The sequence below is a fragment of the Lontra canadensis genome, unplaced genomic scaffold (assembly GCF_010015895.1).
Source record: "Lontra canadensis isolate GAN:19392208 unplaced genomic scaffold, GSC_riverotter_1.0 scaffold35, whole genome shotgun sequence".
NCBI lineage: Eukaryota > Metazoa > Chordata > Mammalia > Carnivora > Mustelidae > Lontra > Lontra canadensis.
In genome coordinates, this window is record NW_022631029.1 from 4,793,871 (window position 1) to 4,821,154 (window position 27,284).

Here is a 27,284-nt window from a genome sequence, read left to right on the forward strand (position 1 = left end):
CTTTGCATTTGGAAGGAAAAAGAAGGAGATGGTTGCATTTGTTAAATTTCTGCAATGCTTCTCATCTTCTTGACCACGGTGTGAGCTACATCCACATTCTACATTGTCATTTTCTCTGAAAATTCTGTTAATTTTTGCCTTCACCATTCCGGAGCGGCGGGGTGGGGGGGACTTAAACATTCCATGTAGAACTATATGGCCAATATATTTGGGGGCTGGCTTTCTCTAAGGGGGACACATACTCAGTTCCACCTGTGCCTCAGGGTTCCATGTACATGTGGGCCAGCGGTGCCCATCCCTCATCCCAGAACCCAGCGGAATGTTCTGGACTCACTCCATCAGCCTCTTTCACAAAGATCTGAGGTCTTTCCCCCACTCCATGCTTCAAGAGATCTAGAAGGGCATTTCCAGGTCCTGTCCCCTTTGTCTTTGACCTCCTTTTGCTTTATTTTGCCCAAGACTACTTTGTAAAAACATCCACTGTACCACCCACTTCTCTTTTCCCCCCTAAGCCCCAGTTCCCACTTTTTTCAGTTATGGTTAATTCTGGATTAAATGGAAGTAATGAAAAAAAGAAGAAAAGATAATCAAATAAAGTGGATCAAATATGGCACAAAATTGATGTAAACTATACCGAGGATTGGCAAATTAGGGCCTGTGAGCCAGATTTGGCCCTCCCTGATTTTGTAAATAAAGTTTTATTGGAACACAGCCATTCCCATTTGTTTACATAGTGCCCATGGCTGCTTTCATAATATAGGGGGCAGAATCACATTGTTGTGATGGACATATGGCCCACAATGCTGGAAACATTAACCATCTGGCCCTTTACAGAAGAAGTTTGCCAGCCCCTCCACAGAGAAAAGAGCAGTTAAGAAGATGGCCCCTGAATCAGGCCACCTCAGTGTGAATCCTGCCTTTCCTTCTTGCTTCCTAATCACCTTGAGAAAATTAATGTCTCTGTGCCTCAGTTTATTTCTTTTTACAAGAGGGATAGTCCTCGTTCCTACCTCATCTGAATGGGTAAAGATTAAGCACCATCTTCACTGGCTGCTGTAAACAAAAATTCCATAGTCTGGGTTGGCTTATAAGTCATAGATACTCCTTTCTCATAGTTCTAGAAGCTGGGAAGTCCAAGACCAGGGCACCTGCAGATCTGATGTCTGGCGAGGACCCCCCCCGCCCCGCTTCCTGGTTCACAGATGGCCATCTTCTCTCTGTGTCCCCAACATGGCAGAAGGGGCAAGGAAACTCTGTGGGGTCTCTTTCATAAAGGCAATGCTCCCATTTAAGAGGGCTTCCCACACATGACCTCATCCCCTTCCAAAGCCCTCACCTCTAAATACCATCACCTTGGAGGTTAGGTTTCAACATACAGACTCTGCGGGGACACAAACATTGTCCATAGCAAGCACTCTTCCGCAAAATGTCTAGCACAAAGCCTGGCATAAAATAAGCTGTTTCGGCTAAGCGGAGATCATCCAGGGGAAAGAAAAGAAAATAATGTATTACCTTATTTCATATTACGTTAAAGTTGATTCATTCGCTTTTCTCCCCCACCCCAATTATTGGACAGTTTTAGATTTTAGGTTTTGTTTGATAAGCACGAGAGCAGGTTTCTTTTGGATTCCCACAATTTGCAGATTAGGGTTTTTCTCTTCAGTCGATTTTAAATTTATAAATGCTTGGCTTAAGGGGCGCCTGGGTGGCTCAGTGGGTTAAAGCCTCTGCCTTCGGCTCCAGTCATGATCCCAGGGTCCTGGGATCGAGCCCCGCATCGGGCTCTCTGCTCAGCAGGGAGCCTGCTTCCCCCTCTCTCTCTGCCTCCCTCTCTTCCTGCTTGTGATCTCTATCTGTCAAATAAATAAATAAAATCTTAAAAAAAAAATGCTTGGCTTAAATTTGTGCGGAATACAGACATATGAATGGGCTGGGGGTGCCCATACCAAAGGGGTTTCCCTTCATGGACAGAGGAAGGGCCAGTCCCCAGGACCAAAGACCATTGTGGTTTCTAGTAGATTCTATATGAATCCGAAGAATAGGTGTCCTCTAATTCTAATATGTTGTTATTTTCATCGATTCTTAGTGATTTATTTTTATTTATTAAGTTTTTTTTCTTTTTGGCCCGGGCAAGGCACCATGGGCAGCCCTCTTGAATAATCTAGACTTTTGTAGTTTCCCTTCACATTCTCAAGTATGGTTCGTCTGTGGCTTTCTCCCCTTGAAAATTAAACTGTCTTCCCTCTGTCTCACAGTAATATTGAACACATGAGGAAGCAGCTTGATCGACTGGGCCTGTGTTTCAGCTGGGACAGGGTAAGTCAGCCATTTCTCCTGGAAGGGTTTCATTTTTATGAAGGTCCCACGTGCACAGAAGACCATGCCACTTCCATGTTTCTTCTCTTTAGGTTGGGAGAAGGGATGGGAGGGAGGGTAGGATTAGTGCTCCACAAATGGAAAAGTATTCCCAGAGGACAGTCTGCCTTCAGACAAGTAATTTTCTGTGGGATTAAGCTAAGAGAGTTAACTTCTTATTTAACTCTACAGCTGACTAGAATTTATGTGTGTCAGAATCTTTATACATGGATTTCTCCTCTCTGCAATATTTTATTTGATTTATTTGTTTATTTTTAAGATTTTATTTATTTATTAGAGTGAGGCAGACAGCAAGAGGGAACACAAGCAGGGGGAGTGGAAGAGGGAGAAGCAAGCTTCCCACTTAGCAGGGAGCTCAATGTGGGGCTTGACCCCAGGACGCTGGGATCATGACCTGAGCCGAAGGCAGACGCTTAACGACTGAGCCACTCAAGTGCCCCTTCTCTGCAATATTTTAAAAAGACTATTGGAATCTCTATAAACTTGATTAACTTTCAGCCCATCTGTTTTTTTGGGTAGCTAGGTGCTAAGTTGACTGACCCATTTATTTACCTTTGTTCCAAGTTCAAAATTGAGTCTTGTAACAGCCCATAATGCTTGTGTCACCAATAGCATTTTGGTGTAAAATGCTTTTGAATTCTGTATTAAGTGGGTGGAGAATTCCAGGTACGGGAGGACTTCATGAAGACCACCTGGGTGTTAGGAACATTCAAGAAACTGGGAACTAAGCCCTTCAACGCTCTGGCCAAAGTCCCACCCCCTTAGACAACTGATGTCCTGTTTGGTAGAAGGGATTCCTGCCTGTCTCTTCACTGGACCCTCCAGCGTCACGATCCTTCTTAGCACCCATATGCTCCACAAAATGATTAAAGATTTCATTGCTGAACCTGTCAAGGTCAAGTTCACATCCTCTTCCTCAGGAGAAGCACCTGGAACAAACCCAAATACGATCTTTTCCTCCTCCTCCAGCAATTTCTTAAGTAATTGAGATTTAATGAGTGTAGCAAAAGAGAGCAAACACATTTGAACAGTCTTTTTTCTTTTTTTCTGGTAGCTTCTTTAGGTAAGGTCATGAGCTGAATCCAGTTCTTGTTACACCACCAGTGGCATTTTTACCACTGACCTGACTTGCAAGGTTATCAGTGTTTCATTTGGTGGAGGTGGCAAAAAGTCCTGGAGGCCCGGTCCCATTGTCCTGAGGTGCCAGAAATCGCTAATGAAGTGCAGTCCGATGCAGAGACAACCGAGTGCTGCCCAGAGCTCTCCAGAGAGGACAGTCTAGATTCCTTGAGGGCAGAGATGGACTCGTTAACCCTCTAGTCCGGCACAAGAACATCAGCCATTAAGTGGTTCCCAATATTAGCGGATTCTTTTCCTGATTATCATAGAAGATCAGAAAATACAGAAAAGTCTAAAGAAAAACATGGGTCAGTGAGGCTAGTTTAACATCCTGGTATGGTTCCTTGGGTCTTTTATTCTGGAATTATAAACATCTATATAATTTACTTTTGCAAAGTTGAATTCATAATGCGTGTTTTTATTTTGCCTTTTTTTTTTACCCACTATTCATAAACATTTTCCCATTTTATTAAATATTCTTTGAAAAAATGACTTTCCAGAGCAGTATAGTTTCTGTTTTATGACTATATTATAACTTGTAAGTTTACCCCTTATTATCATACATTTAGATAGATTTTAATGTTTATTATAAATATGGGTTCTCAGTCCCTTCTGTGCAAATCTGAAGTCCAGAAAGCTCTAAAAACTGAATTTTTTTTTAACTCATTTGACTGCAAAATCTGACCTGAACTGGTATTTATCTCACTTAGAATGAATACCTGTATATTTTCCTGTAGGAACAGTAATATAACTGATTACCAGATTATCGAAAAAGGTCTTCATTCTGAGGCACAATTGACTGCATCTCAGAGAAGAGGTTTTGAACCTGTCATGCAGTCCTGTAGATAAATAAGTCTTCTCCGCTACCACTGTCTAATGGTTACTGAGCACTTACTGTGGGCCAGACACCCATAATTATCTCTTTGGGTCCCTAGTAGGTTCTAAAATGAAGATACTTTTATTGACATCATTTTATTGCTGGTCACTCAAGCAAGCAGGGCTTGGCTAATTCACTGACCAATTTGCTCTGTTCATCCTCCCCTCTTGGAGCAGAAATCTTGATACAACCATTTATTTTTTTTTAATTTAAAAGATTTTATTTATTTATTTGAGAGAGAGAGAGAGAGAGAATGAGAGAGAAAGCATGAGAGGAGAGAGGACAGTGGGAGAAACAGACTCCCTGGCGATCAGAGAGCCTCATGTGGGACTCGATCCCAGACTCCAGGATCATGACCTGAGCAGAAGGCAGTTGCTTAACCAACTGAGCCACCCAGGAGCCCCCAACCATTTTTTATTATTTCTTTAATGTGAGCTCTCAGAAAAGCCATGAACAAGTTTAAGGCTTATATAAGTCCTTAAAGGAAACTTAAAGGTGTCATTTGGCTGGTGGTATTTGAAGGTTTGAAGACCATACAAATTTATACTCTCAAGTGATTACAGAGATGTTTTCGTCTGTATTTCTTTCACTGGCCATGATAGGGAGGTCCCCCACCCCACATGTTTCGTGGATGTTTGAATTTGGGGTGTGTCTGTATGGATGATACAATCATGTCTTTGGCCCACACAGGTAAGGAGAGTTTGTTCTGTTCTTTTCTTTCTCTTTTTCTTTTTTTCTTTTTAGATTTTATTTATCTGAGTGATAGAAAGAGCCAGCAAGCATGAGCCGGAGGGAAGGGGCAGAGGGAGAGAGAAAAAGAATCTCAAGCCAACTCTGTGTTGAGCCCAGAGCCTGACTTGGGACTGGATCTCATCACCCTGAGATCATGACCTAAGCCGAAACCAAGAGTCAGATGCTTAACCCACTGAGCCATCCAGGTGCCCCAGATAGGAGTTTTTAGGCCCAATTTATTCTTTATATTATACATTTTCTGATTGTGTGTTATTTTCTGAACACTGTGTTTGGTATCTGCTGCGAGTCTTAAAATCACGTCCATAACAATTACTCACATTGAAGGTTCCTTTGCTGGTTTTAGTGTTCATCAGTAGACCTTTTTAGAGCATGTCCACCCGTTTAAAAAATCTGGATTTGTGAAAATATTTTTTCGACTCTTGCTTTTTCTGGCATCATACATTGTCTCCATAACAAAGAATAACTATCCTGCTTTGTTTTCATCTGTGAACAGGAGTTTACTGGGGAATGGAATTCTTTTTTCTTTCAGATTTCTGTAGTGGACCTGGATGCTCGACCTACTATCTTTTTTTTTTTTCTTTTTTTTAAATAATTCTAGTCTTACTGGAAATTGCCAAGTAGTACAGAGAGATCCTAGGTACCCTTCATCCAGCTTCCCCCAATGAGAGCATTGGATAGAATTATAATATAACATAATAACAAAACCAGGAAATTGACACTGGCATGAAGCTATTAACGAAGTACGAACCTCATTTAGATTTCACCAGGTTTACACACAGTCACTGGGCTATGTGCAGTAGTCTTCATTCTGTACGGTTTAATCCCATGTGGAATTTATGTAACAGCCTCTGACCCGCCAGCCTTTGGTGGGGAACCTGAGACCAGCCCAGGTGGTCCATTTGGTCCATTCGTACCTGCAGGAATCTTTCTACCCCCATTTAATGCTTGTTGGTTCCTTCCCGTCTCTGCCCCTGCCATTTCAGGTTTTCATCAGTGTATCCCAGTTTAGTCCTTCCACCCGAGTTTTGGGTGCTGAGTGACCCCTTTTGATCTGCAGTTGTGGGTTCTTCCCTGTGGCAGTTTTATGGGCTCTGGTTCCCAAGAACCCCAACTGTCAGAACGCGCGCTCCACTCAACTGTCTTCCTTTGTTTGTCTGTCTCCCTCATGACCTTGGTCCCTTTGTTCTTCTCTGCCTTTTGGGAGAACTTCTCCTGTTTGCTTTCCACATCACTGGTCCGGTTTCTATGGAATCGGTGTTGCTTTGTATGGCTTCAAATGCAGATACTCATTTTGCTATTGTATTTTTAGATTTAGTCGCATTTTTTTCTTATCTCATTCAGTTCCCAGTTTCTTTGTCAGTCCTCTTCTTTATTTTCTTCTTCTTCTTTCACCATCTTATCTCACATCTTCACAGACTGTGTATGTTCAGAAACTTTGAGGCTGTAAGGAGATGCTCTTGAAAAGTTATGTTTGCTTCCCGTGCTGAGTCTTTCTTACAAGTAAGAATGTCATGTTGTCCTTGTTTGTTTCAGAATCTCTTTTTAGACACCATGTGGATTTTCTCCCATGTTTGCTCAGTGACGTGGACTAATATGTCAAGTTAGAGATCCAGCCGCCTGAGGGGAGGGGAGGAGAAGGGAAGCTCCTTTGTAGTCTCTGTATCACTGATTCCTTTCTGTGTTTGGGGCATCCACTGCTCCTTGTGCATCTTTCCCTGAGATCTGATCTTTACCCAGGGATGAGGTGTGACGTCACAGATACCCCTGACCCTGACTGACCCAGAGGGGTCTTTGTGGGCTTTCTATTTGCCCCATGGCCCGCTGTCCCCTCAGGACTTTGCCTTTTCAAGTAAGAGGTAGCAGAGCCCTGCTTCTCAAGGACTCAGTCTGTTCTTAAGGGTAGGGGGTGCAGTTGGGCTTACGATATTTTTCTTCAATTTGGTTCCATCTGCCAAAATTCTTTGGCATTGCTGACACGTCAGGGGCACCGTGTATTGTTTTCAGTACTGGTGGAGTCCCTATGTCCCCCATCTTTATATTCTGTTCATCTTTTTTTTTTTTTAAGATTTTATTTATTCATTTGAAAGAGAGAGTAAGTGAGAGAGGGACGGAGCAGGGGGAGAAGCAAGCTCCCCGCTGAGGAGGGTGCCCGATGCAAGATTCAATCCCAGGACCCTAGGATCACGACCAAAGCCAGAGGAAGGCAAGACACTTAACTGCCTGAGCCACCCAGGCGCCCCACACGCCAGTGCTTTTTGATTCAGTGTTACACTCTGTTGGTCATATGGACCAGCGAAGTCAGGAAATAAAACAGTAGGGGGCGCCTGGGTGGCTCAGTGGGTTAAAGCTTCTGTCTTTGGCTCAGGTCATGTCCATGATTTCAGGGTACTGGGATTGAGCCCCACATGGGGCTCTCTGCTCAGCAGGGGGCCTGCTCCCCACCCCCACTTTCTTTGCGTGCCTCTCTGCCTACTTGTGATCCCTCTCTGTCAAATAAATAAATAAAAGCTTTTTAAAAAATAGTTTATTTAATTGACAAGGCAAATCTGTGCCCTTTGCAAGTGACCTTCCCAAAGTCTCATAAGCACTGATAATTAACAGAATATTTTAAAGTTAAGATAGCTCAGAAATTCTGTCTTCCTCCCCCAGATAGAGAAAGGCCCCTTTAAAACCTGGGACGGGTCTCATTCTCCCCACCTCTCTCCAGGTGGGACTCCCGGTAGAATGGTCCAGCTTTCCAGCTACATTCTCATCATTCTTACATAAGAGGCTTAATTCTCAGGATTTTTTTTTTTAAAAGAAATGTATACATTTCTGGAGTTCAGGCGTGTCTGGCGAGCCAGAACGAGAGTCAAATGTAGCCGTTAGCATTGCACCGGCTTTCACTTTTTCAGATGTTATTTCTGAAACAGCTGGTGTCATCTCGAGAAGAAGGAAAGCAAGAAGCCGAAAGCTGAATTTGAATGGCTGAACATCTACTAAGGGAAGAATAAAGAGGAAATAGATTCCAGACTGTGCAGTGAGAGACAGGGAGGTGCTTCTTTGTAGAGCACTTACTCCCTGGAAGAGTTGGCAGCCTTCCTACAGAGACACTGGTGGCTGCGTTCTTCTCTCGTGGGCTCAGGTGATGGCCTCAGAGGTCACCCGCTGGTCCTAGGGGACGGCTCCGTGAGTTCCTTGTGACAGATGACAGAGTTAGCTTTAGGGATGCCTGCGTGGCTCAGTTGGTGAAGCCTCTGCCTTCAGCTCGGGTCATGATCCCGGGGTCCTGGGATCGAGCCCCACATCGGGCTCCCTGCTTCTCCCTCTATCTGCCACTCCCCCTGCTTGTGCTCTCTCTTTCTCTCTGACCAATAAATAAAATCTTTAAAAAACAAGACCAAAAAACAAGTGACAGAGTGAGCTCTTCAGTTGTTCTGTGTGGCCCATCGAGGCGGGCGTGACTCAGACTTTGCACTCTGCCTTCTCACTAGGGCTCTGCGCTGGTTCTAGAGCAGGTCTTTGGTCGTGCATCTTGGTTGAAGTCAGCTCTGGGGCCTGATCTTTATCAGGCATCATCTTGGTAATTGTTGTGGGAGCAGTCCCTCAGAGTTGCCTTCAAACTCAGACAAGTATAAGAAGGAAAAAAAAAAAGTTCAAACCAGAGGGGATTCAAAGGAATGTGGCAGAATCACTAAAGGAGGGCTTTGTTACTTGTTTATGGCTCTTGCTGAGTGATTCCCAAAGACACTCATACTCCCAACGTGCCCTCAAAGCAACACAAGGCAAAACGGAAACATATTCCAGGACTTGGCACAAATGGTGTCTGGATTAATTTTTCTTACTCTTGTATACTGGAGCAATCACGAGTTGAGTCTCGCAGCGTTTCTTGATTGTGGTGATCTTAGGAGTTTTTATTTACACTCCTTTTTATTCGATTTTTAGCCCCTCTCCTTGGCTTCTGTACATGTTGGTGCCCTGTGATAAGGACTGACAGCTTTGCCCTTTCGCCCCAGTGGGGCCAGGCAGACTCCGGAATTACTGCCCCCAGGACAGTCACCGGTTGGAGCAAACGCCAACATGCTTCTCCAGCTTCCCGAAGGCGGCCTGCGCAGGCTGAGAAAGGCTATGGGGGACCCAGGATGGGAGGCACATCCGCATTGCGCTCTATCAGAATTTTTACCAGGATGGGCTTGCGGTGACTTTTGAGCTTTTCCAGGTTTTATCCGGCAGTGCTGCACAGCCCGTGCGAAGGGCCGCTGGGGTGTCCATGGCACCTCCACATGTCCAGATCTCTCCCTCTCTCTTCCCTTTCAGCATCCTCTTTCTGTTTCCTTGTCTGCTCTCACCCCTTCCCTTGACTCGCTTTCCTTTCCAGCTCAACCCCCTCTTTTCTTTCTCTCCCCTCCCTTTCTTTCTGTGTTTTTGGTCGTTTTTATGATGGAAAAATTCCAGTTTACACTAAAAAAATGAGACTGGTATAGAGGACCTCCAAGCACTTGTCGCCCATCTTCCACAGTTGCTGTTTTGTGATCAGCCTGACTTTATCCACACCTTCCACTCTGAATCACTTTGCAGTGAGCTAAAGGTCAGATAACCTTATCTGTGAAGAATTCAGTATGGATTGCTAGAAGACAGAGGCTCACTCATTCCTTCTTCCTTCCCTCCTTTCCCCCTTCACATTCCCATTGTCGCAGCTAAAGCAGGGAAGGGTAGTCCCCTAACATCACAGAGTACCAGTCTTCTTGTAGATTGTGCTGATGGTCTTGTAAGTATCTCTTTCTCCCCAGACACCAGCATTCATCCACCTGCATCCCTGCTGGCCTTTGTTTGGCCCTTTCTTCCCCCCAACCTTGTGTTGTTATCACCTTCTTTTCGTGCAAAACACACAAGCTCTTTGGACTGTACCTGTGGCCTGATCTTTATGCTTACAAAGTGAAAATTATGTTTGCTTCAAAGGCCCTTAACCTTGGCATTTTGTTTACATAGAGGACTGGACATCTGATAGGAACGATTAAACTCCAGGAAATAATGAGGGCTCAGAGAGCATAGAAAGATATTTTTTTAAGTGTTTTTTATTTTAGAAGAATTCAAAGATTTTAAAACAAAAGGAACTTGGGGGCAAGCAAGGGCCTGAACACATGGTTGGGAAGATTCCCAGTGGTGAGAGCTGGGAGCCGCGGTTGCCTTGACAACGTGTAACAGGCACTCAAAGTGACTCTCCGAATCTTCTGTCAAGTCCTTACAGAGGTGAAGCAGTTTGTCTGGCAGAGGCAGAAAATTAACCTTTTCCCAGAGGTTTCCCTCTGGGCGGGAGGGAAGGGGGGATGTTTGTCGTAGCTGAAGTAAATCAGCAGCCCATCCTTCAGTGCTTTCCTGCTCACAGGGAGTTGGTGGCAGTGCACTACGGTTAGTGCTCAGAACTACAGTCATCTGGAGGTTAGGAACCACGTTTCGTCATGAAGGCAGAGCACACGTTCCTCTGACCTCGTGCAGAGCTGTGCCAGTCCAAGAGTTACATGTCCAAGTTCATGGCTTCAACCAGAATAGCATTCTTGGATTCTTCAGCCGTAACTGAAGAAGGAGGACTCCTGGGCCCCTCTGGATTTGGCTGTTCAAGGAGGTAGTCAGTTTTATCCAAAGTCCTCCCCCACGGGTGGTCATGAGCCCTGTCCGGCCAGCCCTGTCAAGGATGCGCACTCTGGCTAATGGCAGTGGAATTACCCACTCCTCCCTGAAGGCCTGGATTTTGGTGACAGGTCTTGCCAGTCACATGGGGTGGGCATCATCTGTCGCCCCTCTGAACCTCAGCTTCTCTTTGAGGGAATGTTCCATATTGTTATTGAAGAGATAACTCTTAGTTCACTCTTTAAATGTCTTAGAAAATAAGAATACAAAACCCTTCTCTCCACAGTTCTGTCAGGTCTCCAGGTCTGTCTTATATATCACTGGGGCCTCAGGTGGGGTATAGCTTGGGTGCTTGTAGTTGTATGGGGACAATGGACTTGAAGCGTCCTGGGAGGCAATATCTAGATCTTGAAGATGAAGTCGTTACTCCATGAAAATAATAAGGATTATTTATATGTGTACTTATACTGGCGGTTCTTAAACTTTGTGAGCCTCAGAGTCACCAAGAGAGCTTGTTAAAGCACAGGTTTCTGGGCCCCACTCTCAGAGCCTTCTTATGCGGTCGATCTGTGATTTTGTTTTTCTCTTCAGAAAAAAAAAGGATCTTAGGAATGATTGTGCTCCCAAATCATATTAGGTAGGAATCAAGGTACAGGCCTACCCTCAGTTATTTCTGGCGTAAGGTAGAGCCTAACTGAATAATAAAAACAAATTTTGAAAAAGCTTCCAGTGTTTTTGCAGATACACAAATTTTTTTTATAACTTAAGTTGTGAGATATTACACACATGTAGACAAGAGCATAAAACACTCTAGTTTATACAGCTACCACCTCGGTTACAAAATATAACTTCACCAACACCCAGAAGTGCTCTCTGTGTGGTCTTTTCTGTTTACAACTTTGTTTCTCCCCATGACAGGTAACCAGTGTCCTGACATCGGTGATCATCACTGCCTTGTAGGCAATATAGTTTTACCACCTATATGTGGTTTTTAAACAGTTACATAATTGGACTCACATAATATATGTGTGTGTGTATGTGTGTGTGTTTAAGTAATAATCTGTATGCCCAGCATGGGGCTTGAACTCATGACCCCAAGATCAAGAGTCCATACTCTTCTGACTGAGCCATACCCTAGTATCTGTTCTTTTGTGTCTAGCTTCTTTAACTCGACATTTGTTTTTCTCCAACGATTTATAAAATGTTTTTGAACATTCATTTGCCTTCGCTAGGATTCAACAATCACTGCATTTTGCCATATAACTTGCAGACACGGTGACACTTTGCACCTAAGTACTTTGGTTATATCTGTCTGAAGACTTGAGACGTGCTCCTACATGACCACAATACCACTTGACAACTAAAAAAAATTAACAGTAATTCCATATATTATCTTATGTGCAATCCATATGTGAGTTTTCTGGTTGTTGCAAGAATGTCTTTCATAGCTATTTTTATCCTAGACACATCCCCCGAATTAGTTTTCCATTGCTCCCATAAAAATTACCACAAACTTAGCATCTTTAAACAACCCAGACTTATTATCTCACAGTTTTAGGAAAGCAGAAATTTTGGTGGGCTTCCCGGGGTCCTCCGTTCGGGGTCTTATGAGGCCAGCATCACAGTGTCGGCAGAGCCGTGCTCCTTGCTGCATGTTGAGAAGGAATCTGCTTCGTACCTTGTTTGGAGTGTTGGCTGAGTTCAGTTTCTTGGGGGTGTAGGACCCGGTATTCATGTCTTTCCTGGCTAGCAGCCGGGGACCATTGTTTCCTGCTTTGAGGCTGCCTGCACTCCTCCTGTGCCCTCCATGTGGCTTCTCCAGCAACAGTGGCTGGGTCCCTCTCATGCTTCCAACCCCTCTGACGTCCCCCTTTTGCTGTGTCTCTCTGACTCCAGCCAAAGAAAGGTCTCTGCCCTTGCCAGCCTGTGTGATTGATGACACTGGGCTCACCTGCATAATGTAGGATAATCTCCATTTTAACTAAATCTGCAAAATTCTTTTAGCTACTAAACCAACGTGTTCATGTGTTCAAGGGATTAGGGAGTGGATATTCTACAGACCACATCCCGATACCATAGGATACCCGTAAATTAAGTCTTAGTAGATTTTATTTTTTTTTAAGATTTTATTATTTTTTTTTAATTTATTTGACAGAGATAGATCACAAGCAGGCAGAGAGGCAGGCAGAGAGAGAGGAGGAAGCAGGCTCCCCGCCGATGCGGGGCCCAATCCCAGGACCCTGGGATCATGACCTGAGCCGAAGGCAGAGGCTTTAAACCACTGAGCCACCCAGGTGCCCCAAGTCTTAGTAGATTTTAAAAGACAGATATCATACAAAGTATTTTCTCTGACCACAGTGGGCTGAAGAGGAAGTTGAACAACACGTTCTTAAACAACCAGTGTCTCAAAGAAATCACAGGGACATTAGAAAGTACTTTGAGACAAATGAACAAGGAAGCACAACACACCAGTACTTCTGGGATGCAGCAAAAGCAGCACGACGGGGGACTTGTATAACTACACGCACTGACATCAAAGCACAAGAAAGATTCAACAGCCTAAATCTACAACTTAAGGAACTAGAAAAGGGAGAACAACCTAAATCCAAAGCTAGCACAAAGAGGGAAATAATAAAGATTAGAGCAGAGATTGGTGAGATGGAGAACAGAAAAACAGCAGAGAAAACCAACAAAACCAAAAGTTGGGGCTTCAGAAAGATCAGCAAAATTGACAAACCTTTACCCAGAACTGACTAAGAAAGAAAAAGACTCCGATTACTAAAATAGGATAATGTAGATGAAATGGGTAAATTGCCAGAAACAAAGCCTGCCAAAACTGAATCGCAAAGAGATGGGAGATCTGAGTAGACCTCTGACTCTGAAGGAGATTGAATCAGTTATCAGAAATCTTCAAACAGAGAAAGCCCTGGACTGGATGGCTTCACTGCTGAATTCTGCCAGTGTGAGGTGCAGAAGCGGCCCAACCGTAGGAGCTCCTGTCTTGGTGGAACTGGAATGGGCCACTCTTCTAGCTGACTTATCATCCCAGAAGTTCATCAAATCCTGATGTTCAAGAGTTTTTATGGAGCTTAATCTCCATCTCCCCCTACCCCTTCTCTTCCTTCCCAGAAGTTGGCAGGTGGGGCTGAAAGTCTGAGTCTTGTATTTGTCTTTCTGGTGACCATCCCTATCCTGAGCCAGGCTAGGGGCCCTACCCTAAGTCACCTGAGGTATGCTCAGAAAAGGGGTCCTTTTGAATGGAAAAAACAAACCCTCCTGTCAGGAAATTCTAAGGATTTTTGGAGCCTTGTGCCAAGAACGGGGACAGAAATGTTATACAAATTTATTTCTTATTACATCACAGATTTCAATTCTTGAGATTTGTTTTACAGCCCAGAATAAGATCTGTCTTGACATCTGTTTTGAGAATATTGTGGATTTGGCTGTTGGGGGGTAGAGTGTTCTGTAAATGTCAATTAGGTTCTATTGGGTGCTGTTGAATTCTAACTCCTGTCTAGTTCTGTCATTCATTCTGAGGGAGGTATTGAAGTCTTCAGCTATAACTTTGGATTTTTCCATTCTCCTCTCACTTGCTTCACATATTTTACAGTTCTGCTGTTTTGTGTATATACATTTAGGATTGCAGTGTCATCTTGGTGATTTACCTTTCTATCATTATGTGAGGTCCTTGTCTGTCACTGATAATTTTCTTTGCTCTGAATTCTACTTTATGACATTCTACTTTCAAGTACATGAAATATACTAATAATATAGCCACTTTTATTAGTCTGCTTCGTCTTACATTACATTAATAAAGCCTTTTTCCATTTCTTTTAATTAATTTTTACATGGTATATCTTTTTTAATCCTTTTACTTTCAACCTACTTATATCATTATATTTGAAGGGAGTTTTTCTTAAACAGAATACAGTTGGCTCATTTTTTTTTTATTTTTTTAAAGATTTTATTTATTTAACATAGAGAAACACAGTGAGAGCAGGAACAGAACCAGGAGGAACAGGAGAGGGCGAAGCGGGCTTCTTGCAGAGCAGGGAGGCCGATACAGGGTTCGATCCCAGGACCCTGGGATCATGAACTGAGCCACCCAGGTGCCCCCGGTTCGTTTTTTAAGATCACTTCTGCCAAACTCTGTCTTTTAATTGGTATATTTACACCATTTATATTTAATGTAATTATTGGTAGGTTGTGGCTAAAATCTGACGTTTTAATTTATTTTTTGGTTTCTTTTATTTTTTGCTTCTGTGCTTTCCTTTTCTGCCTCTCTGTGAATTACCTGAGTGTTTTTTTGAGTTCCGTTTAGATTTGTCTATACTTCTTTGTTTGCTTCTATGTTGTATAACTTCTTTTGTTGTTGCTTTAGGTATAACATGACATATATAATGTATCATAGCCCATTGGTATGGTCATTTTACCAGTTTGAAATGTAGAAACCTTACTTTACATTCCTGTACTCTTCTCCATTTATAATATATTCAGAAAACTCAAGAGAAAGAAAGTCTGCTGTATAATCCCTTAATTTTGCTTCTTTGTTTTTTCTTCATTCCCGATGCTTTAAGATTCCCCTTTTTGGGGCATCTGGGTGGCTCAGTCCATGGGCATCTGACTCTTGACTCCAGGTCAGGTCTTGATCTCAGGGACATATGTTCAAGCCCCACATTGGGCTCTATGGTGGGCATGAAGCCTACTTTAAAAAAAAAAAAAATCCTTTTCTTATTATTTTCTTTCTATGTAGAGAACTTCCTTTAGCTATTCCTTAAGGATAGTTTTGTTCATGACAAATTCTCTTGATTTTTCTTAATCTGAGAATATCTTGATTTCCGCTTCATTCTTGAAGATAATTCCACTGGATATCCAGTTTTGGGTTGACGGTTATTTTCTTTAAGTACTTGAAAAATGTGACACTTCTTTTTGGCCTCTAGGGTTTCAGATGAGAAATCTGCTGTCTTTTGCATTTTCTCCCTGTAGCTAATACATTGTTTCTGTCAGGCTGCTTTCAAGGTTTTCTTCTTCATCTTTAGTTCTTAGACGTTTGATTATGATTTGTTTTGGAGTGGATTTCTTTGGATTTATCTTGTTTGGAGTTTAAGTTTCTTGAATACAGAGGTTTATGTTTTCCCAAATTTGAGAAAATTTTGACCAATATTTCCTAAAATACTTTTTCAGTTCCATTCTCTTTCTTCTCTATTTATGAAACTCCAATGACTTCAATGTTAGATCTTTTGTTATCATCTCATATGTCCCTGAGACCCTTTTTCTTTTTGAGGCTGTGTTCATTTGTCTCAGTCTGTTTTCTCTCTTTTGTTCAGATTAGAAAAATTCTATTGTACTGTCTTCAAGTTCACTGATTCTTTCCTCTCTCTCTCCCTCCATTCTGCTGGGAGCCTATCCTTTAAGCTTCTTATTTCAGTCATTTTGTTTTCTAGTTCTAAAATTTATATTTGGTTCTTCTTATAACTTCTCTTTCTTTGTAGAGACTTTCTGTTTTATCATTTGTTTCAAATATGTTTATAATTTCCCATTGAAGATTTCTTATAATGGCTGCTTTAAATCCTTGTAAGATAATTTTGACAGTCTGGTCATTATGGTGTTGCCATATGTCAATTGTCTTTTCTCACTCAGTTTGAGATCTTCCTGGTTGTTGGTGTGGCTAATGATTTTTTATTGAAGTATGGACATTTGGAGAATTCTTTTAAGACTTTGGATTTTATTTAAACCTTACATATTAGCAGGGATTCCCTGGTACTGCTCCAGTGAGTAAAAGAGGGCACTGCCTCTGTACTTATATGTAGATGTAGGATCTCCAGGTGGCCATAATCAACACTGGGGGAATGGAGGACCTCCTTGTTACACCTGGGCAGGGGTAAGAGCAGAGGCTCCCCACTAGGCCCCTGTTGATATTGCCCTGATTGAGAAAAGGGACATTGTTACTGTCCCCATGTGGATGCCACCAGCACCATGGAGGGGTGGCCCTGTTACCACAGAGCAGGGACAGACTTCGTGACTCCTCTGACACTATCCTATCAGGGAGAGGGAGGGGCACGTCATTACTGCTGGTTGGGGTAGAATCCCACTGTGGTCTCTACTGTCACCCCCAAGGAGGAGTGCTTGTTCATGCGCATAAGGGTAGCAGATCTAACTCTCCATTGACTTCCTCTGACACCACCCTGGTGCAGAGTTTGAGTTGCCTTGCTATAGCCTCCCAAGGTTATAAGTCTAGGCTTTCCACTAAGTCTTTGCTGGTTGGGGTGGGCTGCCATTTTTTTCTGTGATGCTGGCCAGAGTAGAGCAGTTGTCTAGATTTTCTTTCTTGCTAGGCTATCCCTTCCCTGCAATTCTGGCTAGAGAAAGCAGGCTTTTCTTTTTTCTTTCTTTTTTTTAATTTTTAATTTTTAAAAAATTTTGGTCTGTACACCTTGACATTTCTGGGTTACTGGCTTAATTAGCTGCCAATTCCAGGACCTACGGGTCATCGAGAAAATCCATGGGACTCACCACTGTTTCATTCCTCAGGTGCTAAGGTCTTTAGCCGCTCTGCCTTCTCTTTTTTCATTTTTCAGACTCTTACATTGGTTTTATATATAGAATGACCGGGGTTTTTAGTTGTACCTACTGAAAAGAATAGGGAATAGTATACCTATGCCATAGTCCCAGAAGAAGACGGAATGCATATTTAAAAATCCCCCCACCTCCCGTGAGATTCTGATCTGTGCTTCCTTGCTCCTTGCCCTTCCCTTAAGAATCAGTGGGTTAAAAGATACTCAAAATAATTTTCTATACTTTTTTCTAAGTTTAGAGTTTTATTTCTCAGTCTGTGTCATATGTGACAGGCTTGGAGCCGCGGCAGGTTTCCACTACTCATTCCTTATGGAGCTTGCAGGCAGCAGAACAGCTCATTTTGTGCACTGCTGTCACTGTTTTGCATCCGTGGAATTGATGAATTGCTATTTCCTCTTCCTCTGGATCCATGCCCACGTCTAACAAATAGCCCTCACATTATTTAGGAGGCCTAGAGAACTCATGTCTCAGAATACCTTTCAGACGACTCTGTCCTGTGAATCCTGAAATTTTCAAAAATGTTGCAGATAAAATTAATGTTCTTTTGTTCCAGAAAAATGGGAAAATTGTAGGAGAGCTGGCGTGGCTCAGAGAGTTGAAATCCTGGCATCTGCCCAAGTAGACTGATACAAATTGCAATTCAGACCCATTAGTCTCATCTGTCGTTTAATGGAGGGTTTTCTGTTCCCAACTGTCTAGTTAGAAAAGCTGTCTGTATTGTTAGACGGCCGTGATGAAACCCTTGTCAGCTGGCGAAGAACAATTACCAAGAAATTAAGCAAATTGCTGCCTCTCGTCCGATTATGGATAGTTGTCAGAGTCTTGTGTAGTTTGTAGCAGGAGACAGCTTTCACGTTCCCATAAAAATGAGGGTGCTCGGAGAAGAATGGTCAAGAAAATCGCAAGAAGAGGAGCTCACTGATCAAGCTGATTTCAGTTCAGAAAGACAACGTGAGCTGTCTTGAAAACTGCAAAGACCACGATTTCCCTTCCATTAATACTCATTCTCTAAATTGGCCTCAAGAGCACGTCAAACACGAGCCTTTCAAATTAGGTGAGAATTTAGCTGTAGCCCTAGATTTGAAAAACCAGACTTTCAAGAATAAAACGCGTGCTATATAACAGAACAGTGCCTAGCGTTTGTCATTTTCAGTGTTCATGAAATGCTCATTTTCAGTCTAAAGTTAGACCCGAGATGAAGGAACATAATTACATAAAAATGAGCTCTTAGACAAATGTTAGGTTCATGATTAATTAATTACCCTGATATTAACACCCGTTCCCTCGACTCTGCACAGAGGGGGAGAACAGGGAAGGTAAAGCAGGCCAGAGGCAGAAACTTGGCAAAGGCAGAATTTAATAGGTGGTTGAAGGGAGAGGGATGCAAGGAAGTGGCCAGGGAGGCTGAGAAGCCTGGGTGGTGGGAGTCTCAGGGAATAGTAGCCTGGGAAAGAGGAGGGGACCCCTAGCCAGGCCTATACATGACCCCTGGCCTTTCCCTGTTGATGGAAAGGTGCACATGAGGTGAAATGAAGCAGAACCTAGTGGCAGGGACAGGTGTGGGACCCAGACTGCCCCGGGAGTTAGGGTGGATGGTGGATTACCTCTCTTTCCCCCTCAGTCAGATGGGAATAAGTGGGGCAGTGGTGGGGTTGACAATTCGGGGAAACTTCAGAGAAAGGAGGACAGAACATGAGATGGCCCACTGTAGGTGGCCTTAATCTTCTTAATGATGGAGGAGAGGTCCTCTCTGTGCCACCAACCCAGTGTTAATACATAGCTGGTACCCAGACAATGTGGAATGATTCAGTGAGGAAACGAACAAATAGAACCTTGACTTGGGTAGGAAATCCATCCTTTCTGCTCCCTTGTACCACCATTTTCTATCGCTCTAGCCAGTTAGTGAGTCCCTTAGAATAAGGACTGCGTAGTAGACCCTCAGTGAATGTTTTTTCATTGGTGGATCAAATTGGGGGGAAAGCATAGAATTCAGAACCAACCTTATACCAGGGAGCTGAGAAACTGATCTCAGTGGATTTGGGGGGATGGGGTTATCATTTGTTTTTGATAATCAAAACATTGATCAAAAGAATGATCATTTGTTTAGTTGTAGAAGTTGCTAATGGAGGTAAATGTGGTTCTTTTTTTGCCTTTGGAAGTTTGGAGGTTCTGCATACAAATGTCTTAGAGCTCTTAGTATGGTATGAATTGGGGCAGTAATTCTCATATGAACCCATGTTTGGCAAAATTTAGTACCAATAAACTGGATTATGGTTCTAAGAAGAAACATAACACTTTTTTTTTTTAAAGATTTTATTCATTTATTTGACAGACGAGATCACAAGTAGGCAGAGAGGCAGGCAGAGAGAGAGGAGGAAGCAGGCTCCCTGCTGAGCAGAGAGCCTGACGCGGGGCTCAATCCCAGGACCCTGGGATCATGACCTGAGCCAAAAGCAGAGGCTTTAACCCACTGAGCCACCCTGGCGCCCCGAAACATAACACTTTTAAAGAAAGCCTGTTATTATTTTTTAAGTAAGATTTTATTTATTTTTTTAGTTAGTTGAGACAGACAGAGTGAGAGAGTGCAAGAGCATGAACAGGGGGAGGGGCAGAGGGAGAGGGAGAAGCAGACTCCCTTCTGAGCAAGGAGACGGATGTGGGGCTTGATCCCAGGACCCTGGGATCATGACCTGAGCCAAAGGCAGACGCTCAACTGGCTGAGCCACCCAGACGCCCTGGAAGCCTGTTATGTTTACAAAATTAGCAAAGGCTCTGTCTCAGGGCTTTCTTTAAAAAAGTATATATAGTGACACTTGACTGCCTGAATTTTGGTATATTTGTTGCTTTAATGAAGATTTATTGAGTACCTGCTGTGCACCAGTCCTGAGCCAGACAGTGTTGGAAAGACAAGCTGACCCTCTTCAGATAACCTTGATCCTCACAACAGTTTCCAGATGAGGAAAGTGAGGCCCACGGAGATGAACCATTTGTCCAGGGTCCCCTGTGAGTCCAGAGCAGGACCATGGACAAAGTCCAGTGCTCAGACCCCTGTCTTTGGCCTGCCATCCATTGCCCTCTGCCTGCCCTCAGGAGCTGTCAGCCTGTCTGGGAAGATGAACAAAACATGGGGCCTTAAATCACAGGGGCAGAAAGTCTGTGTTAGGTCCTAAAAGAGGGACACGTACTCAGCATTCCGGGCTGAGTCAGGCAGGAGCCTGGAGCACTGGGCCTCCCTGTCATTCCCCCATGGCCTGGGGAGCAGACCAGGGGAGGGGAGCTTGAGGGGAGGGGAGATTCTGGGTGATTCGGGGACACCCTCAGGGCTCCACCTTCTCATCTTCATGCTGAACATTTGCCAAGTGTGTTACCTGCATTTTTCAAATTTAGTCTTTGCGTCCATCCCAGGATTTGGCCCAATTAGTGACCAGACCACAGAGTTAGCATTTGTCACTTAACAGTTTCTATGGAATAGGAATCCAGGCCTGGCTCAGCGGGGTGCCCCCGTCACAGGGTCCCTCGTAAGGCTGTCACCAAGGCAGACGTCTCATCAAGCATTGTCGAACCGTAGGCAGATTCCAAGTAATAATGTGGTCACTATGAAATCAGGGAAGTTACAAGAACTGTTTATGATGTTAAGAGAATCACCCATGCTTAGCGCCATCCTGAGGCAACCCAGCGTGTCTTTATATTTTGCCTTTTTTTTTTCCTGATACTCTTTATTTTTTTGTTATATAACTGAAACCATAAAATAGTCAATTTTGTATGAAATATGCCGTTAAACCTTATACAGTGTTTACATAAGTAAAGGGTATGGTGTTTAAGCCATTTCATTCATTCTCGCTTTAGTGCACATTGTACACATACTCACATGGAAAAGACAATTGTGGAAACCTTTGTCACACCAGTTTACGTATATGTGGTGTGTGTTTGGTACACGCAGCTCTCCCCGCTTTGAAAACACCCGGCATTCACGTCTTTAAAAAAGCAAGTCCAGGTGACTTTGAGAGGAGGAAATCACTTACAGAGGTGCAGATCCCAAATCACTCAGACCCACGTTTGGATTCTAATTGTGCCTCAGCCTGGCCAGGCGACCTTAAACAAGTTACCCCGAGGCTCAAGTCTCTGGTTGTAAGATGATGATGTATTCATTCAGCAGCCACTTACTAAACATCCATTGTACCAGGTAGTGTTCTAAGCACTCGGAATATATCAGCAGGAGGAAGAAAGAACCCTTTCTTTCATGGAGGAACCTTGAAACCAATACACTAGGAGTGGAGAGGTGGGGGGAGACAGAGATAGGCAAAACCATAATAAATAAGTAAATGAAAAAGTACGTTAGAAAGTCGTGAGTGCTTTGGAAAGGAAAGAAGGTTGAACAGGGTAAGGGCAGACAGGAGGATGGTGAGGGAAGGTGCTGTAAGTTGCAGTTTCAGACAGGAAGCTCAAGCTCACATTTGATAACCAGAGTAACTGACTTCCCGGGATCATAATAAGGACTTAGTGAGATGTTTCTGAAGGGCCAAAACCGAGTCCAGCCCTTGGTCAAGTGTCTGGGAAATGCTCATTATCATTATGTCTACTGCTATTGTTTTTGCTAAAAGCATATTCACCCGGCTGGCATTCCTTTCTGGAGCCGGGCTCCAGCTCCTTCCTTCTGCTTGATTTACCCAGACCTCCTGGGAGCTTGTGCTTGAATCAGTCCAGGCGCAGCCAGGCAAGCCGCAGCGTACTTCTCAAGGTGCCGTTTCATTCCCTGGGACCTGGGTTCCAGGGTCCCTTCTTAACCCTGCCCCCTGCCCGAGCTGGGCAGCCTTGGGCACTGCCCCCCACACTCCCCCGCCCCCCCTGCCAGGGCCAAATGCAGGTTCCTTGTGTGTAAAGCATTGTGCACAGCACCTGCCTCCACAGAGCTGCTGTGGGGAGTGAGATGAGGGGGAGGGAGGAGCAGTGTGGGAGCACAGAGCCGGGTACAGACGTGTCCCATCACCTGCTAAGGAAGACTCCCGGCCAGGGCGGTGCTACACCATCTGCTTCCACTTTCTCTGCCCCCTGGCCCCCGCCCGAAGTCCCCTTTAGGGGCATCCAGCTGAAAATTTAGACATCTTCATCCTCACTCTCTTCCCCTGCAGCCTCGGGAGGGCCAGCCCACCCTCCGCAGTTTTCTGCAGCCTCCCCTCCAGGAAGCATTCCTCCTCTGGGCAGAGAAAGGAGCTGTCAGAAAATCTGGTGTTTTTTAAGCAGCTGACCACAGAGCGTAGGTAGTTACCCAGTCAGGTTGCTGTGTGTGTTCTTAGGTGGGTTTCAAGGGCTTATTTCTTACTGTTTCCTGACTATGTTTGTCTTGGCAAGACAGACCGCAAGGGCGAGGACTTCGTGTGAGAAGGGAGTAAGTCGGTGCTGGGTGGGATGGGCAGTCAGGCCGCCTGATGGAGAGAGCCCTCTCAGCCCGGGGCGCCGGGCCCCTGTTAGAAATGGCATATTGACTCAGTTGTGCTCTTGGCTTCTGTCGAAGCCAAAGCCCGCTGAGTTCTGTGAAGACACAAGCAGGACCGGATGCTGCCACTGATGCAGGATCTGGTAGGGAGATGTATTGGGGAGGAAACTCTTTGCAGTGGTTCTCAACCCCGTTTGCTGGTGACATTTCCGGGGGTGGGGTGAGACCCAGGCACCAGGAACTTCTACAGCTCAGCTCCAAGGTGCCACCAAGTTTGAGAGCCAGTGCTAAGTTTAGAGGACATAGCATGGGGGTGGCCGTTAATGTCCCGTTCCGGCAGATTTTCTCCCTCTTCTTTCTTCCAACATAGCAGGTGCACGGAGCTGTGGACTAGAACCTTGAACCAGCCCTAGTGAGGAACATCTGACGTAGCCTGGATTTTTTTTTTTTCTGTCTCCAGCTGCACAACTTGAATCTTGAGGTTGGCTTCTCTGTCCTTTGAGCTATGTTATGTTTTCAGAGCCCCTTCCCTCTAGGATTGGAGAATCTGAGATGAAATAAAAGACAAGGTCATTATCTTACATTTCCTTTGGATCCAATGCTCTAAGGAACAAATGACAAAAACGCACGGTACAGAAGATCAGTTTTAAAAAAAGAGACCAAGCTCCTCTCTCCTCTGTGTCTAGTCTTCATTGTTTTAAAGGCAGGAGGCTCACGGCGAGACCGGGGAGAGGTGGCGGATGTCTTGCCGCTGGAAACGGATGCTTGGTGATTGCTCACCTTTCTAACTGTGTTTATCTCCCAGTGTGCGGGGCTACCCAACGGCTGACTTACTAAACATGTGGTCTCGGGTTGTTGTTTTATTGTGTTTAATCCTGTTAACGAACTTGAATATGGCGAGGTTGTAAGGCAAATTAAACACGTGGTGGTTTCAAGTCATGTTAGCTGCTCTGTGATCTGGGACCAGTCTCTGTCAGAGATGCTAGGGAACGAAGGAACAAAAAAGACCCCACTAAATCCTGCCAGAGCAGAGAGGCATTGGGGAGGTGACTGACCTGGCTCTCCCTGCCTGGGTGTGTGCATGTCAGCGGGGAAGGGTACACCAGAGGGGACAGACGGAACAGCCTTGTGTGTTTGGTCTTTCCCTCATAAACACCATCTCTTGGTAGTGAGGCCAGTATTTGGGAAGGGATAGTGATCCTAAGTAACCGTGAGTTAGGTCCTTGGTCTCCCTTTCACCTTGTCCCAGTGGCCCGCCTCTGAGTGTGTGACAAGGAACCCGGCCTCCCTGCTCCGTGGCACACTGTGGGCCCAGCCAAGGGAAGTCGCCCAGTGACCCCTCCTATGGGGCCAGTGTGTGCTCTCTATACATTATTTTGTCCTTACAACACCCGCCTAGATGGGCTTCAGTACCCCAGTTTTCTAGATGGGGACATTTGGCTAGGGCCACAAAGCTGACAATGATGTGAAGACTTGAACTTGAGTCAGTTGGCCCCAAAGTGGAATATCTTTACCGTAGATCATGCTCTCCCCAGAGTTTTTGTGGACTGAGGAGCGTGAGCCTGATGAGGTACCCAGAAGGGGACCGACTGCCCCGATTTCTTCCTTCACAGCCCAGATGCTGTTTCTTTCAGGGACGGTAAAGTTGGCTCATCTTCCTTAGGCTTCATCATGGCCAAATCGGTGTGCAGCAGGAACCCCTGGCAAGGCCGGCTCAGCCATGAACTTGAGTGGTCAGTGAGGTCTGAATGGCGGGCTCAAAGGATGACGTGTTGAGCCTCACTTGTGTTCTGAGGGAGCTCACCTTCTGTGTTGGGCTCCATGTTTGGCTGTGAATGTGCAGAATATTTTTAATGTGAAAAACCTGGCATCGTAAAATGTAGAATTGCAGGGTGGAGGGATGGCGCTAGTTGAGATCCCAGATTCATAAATTTAGCCTCTTGACAGCTCAGTTGTGCTTCCTGGAGTTCCGGGGGGTACGAAAGCCGACACCTTCCCATAGATCTCTGGAGCATTCGGCTGAATTGCTTTTGCTCTCAGAGCTATAACTTTGAATTGCTTGGTTTTGTTTTAAAAAACAAGCTGACAGCAATGTGGGCGTTGGCTTATTTGGAAAGCAGGGGACTGAAAAGGGATTTGGAAGACAGTACCCATCCTTGGCTTGATTCCTCTGGTGGTCTCCTGAAGAGGACTTCCAAGATTGGCACCACCCCACAGCTCGTGGACAGCTGTGGGCAATGGAGCCACGGACACAGGGCTCCACCGTGGGGTCACAGGCAGGGCTGGGCCTGGAGGGGGCCGGATTCCAACAGATGCTGTTGAAACCCTGAGCCCCGCATCGCATCAGGACTCCCTGCTCAGTGGGGAGCCTGCTTTTCCTTCCCTCTGCTGTTCCCCCTGCTTCTGCTCTCTCTCTGACAAATAAATAAAAACCTTTAAAAAAGAAATTAAAAAAATCAAAACCCTTCAAGCAGGATTTCTTCCCTTTCCACTAGTGACGTTTGGGGCTAGATAGTTTTCTGGTCTAGGGGCTGTCCTGTGCACTGCGGGGTAGCCCCACCACTATGTAGTGACAGCTGTCTCCTGGCGTTACAGATGTGCCAGGGGAGAGGACGTTCTGCATGTTGAGAACCCTTTTCTTAGGGAAAGGAGGGAAGAAGGGCCAATAACATCTTTGTGCGTGCCAACCCCCTTCCCCCACCACCCCTGAAGACCTTTGTCCGCAGGGCTGGGATTTGAGTAAATAGTTCCCAGACACAGAATTTCTAGTCACTTGATGAAAGTTACAACTTTTAAGCGGGTTAATTCCAGAAAGATATCTTTGCTGGTTTGTACTGAGATGAGGCATTAGAAGACCAGAAATAGCTATTTTCGTTTGGGGGAGTTTTTCAAAGTTAGCAAATCGAGAGAGGTTCCAGGAGGGTTCTGTGACATTTTCAGGGAATGCATTTCTGAGCAGTGTCGATCTGGGACCACGTTTGTGGTTCTTGTGGGACTGGCCCCTGGGGAGCCTGGTGAGTGTCTGCTCTGGCATCTCTTCATGGGTGCAGTGGGTGGGACTAAAAGTGCTGGCTGGGCCCTGTGTGCCGCAGATTGGAGGAGATGGGCAGGGGGCCAGGTTCTGTCCTCAGGGCATCCCTTGCTCCCATCCCCTGTCCCCTCCCGTCTTCCCCCTCCCGCTTTCCCCCTCCCACCCCCGCTCCTCTGGGCAGGCCACTGCAGTCTGCAGGCAGGTGAATGAACAGACATTGAAATCAAACCATCAGGAGTAGATAATGGTGCTCAGGGCAGTGGTTTTCAAACTGTGCTCTTTTAGCAGCTGACATTACTTTTTCTTCAAACAATACATGCAGAAACCGCATGTAAATAAAGTGGGTCAGAGCCATGTTTGAGGCCAGAGTGCAAGATGGGGACCCACACTCCTCCATCCCTCACCTCCCCTCACCTCCCCTTGCTTCCGAGGAGAAGGCACTTTGCATTATACGTCTGACTGAAAGTAGGCTAATGCTTGGTTGGGTAACGATCTTTTCCTTTTTCTTTTTTTCCTGACTGGATCTATCTTTTTCTTTTTTTTTTTTCCTATTTTAAGTTAAAGTGGTTTTCAGGGACGCCTGGGTGGCTCAGTTGGTTGGACGACTGCCTTCAGCTCAGGTCATGATCCTGGAGTCCCGGGATCGAGTCCCACATCGGGCTCCCAGCTCCATGGGGAGTCTGCTTCTCCCTCTGACCTTCTCCTCGCTCATGCTCTCTCTCATTGTCTTGTTCTCAAATAAATAAATAAAATCTTAAAAAAAAAAGTGGTTTTCAAAACCATAAACCAAGATGGAGATAATAATGCTGTTCCATTGCGGTCTAATTTTTCTTTCAATAGAGAGGCAGATTCAAGGGCTGAGAACAGATACACATACATACATAGAGAATATATGTATTCTAATATAATATATTAGGTACATAGTATATATAACATTACATATTATAGTAATATATAATATAATATAGAATAATTATATAAGTAAATATATAATTAAATGTTATATATTTAGTATATATTTTGTATATTTATTTTAATATATATAAGTAAAATATATAATATACAATGTATTATACATTATATTAATTATAACTAAATATATAGAAAAATAGAGAACAGAATTCCCCTCCCCTCCATGTAACGGTTGTCATCATTTTGGTCATATTTGCTTCACTTTTTTCCTTAAACTTATAACAGATGAGAATTTTAAACAACATTCACAATAACAAGGTCTGGGAATATTTTTACCCAATTCCCCTTTACCCACCCCTCACACACCACTGCCCCCGTTTTCATATTGTGAACCGATGTTATTTGAATTTAATTTGTGAAACCTATGTGAGGGATACCAATTTGATTCAACATGCAAGCATTCTTCTTTTTTTTTTTTTTTACTTAAAAATTTAATTAGTTAACATATAACAACATGCAAGCATATTTATATCCATTTAGATTTCAGGAGCTTCTCAACCTGAGCAAAATGAAACATACAGAGGATAGCCCCTGCCCTG

General features: G+C 44.4%; 1 protein-coding gene across 2 annotated transcripts in view; it reads left to right on the forward strand.

The window, feature by feature from the left end:
- LARS2 (leucyl-tRNA synthetase 2, mitochondrial) overlaps positions 1 to 27,284 on the forward strand; it is a 148,128-nt gene that overhangs the window by 21,899 nt on the left and 98,945 nt on the right. For both annotated transcript variants that reach the window (XM_032867828.1, XM_032867827.1), the window contains exon 5: positions 2,256 to 2,316. In XM_032867828.1, the coding sequence (XP_032723719.1) occupies positions 2,256 to 2,316 (61 nt within the window). The remainder of the gene's footprint in view (positions 1 to 2,255; positions 2,317 to 27,284) is intronic.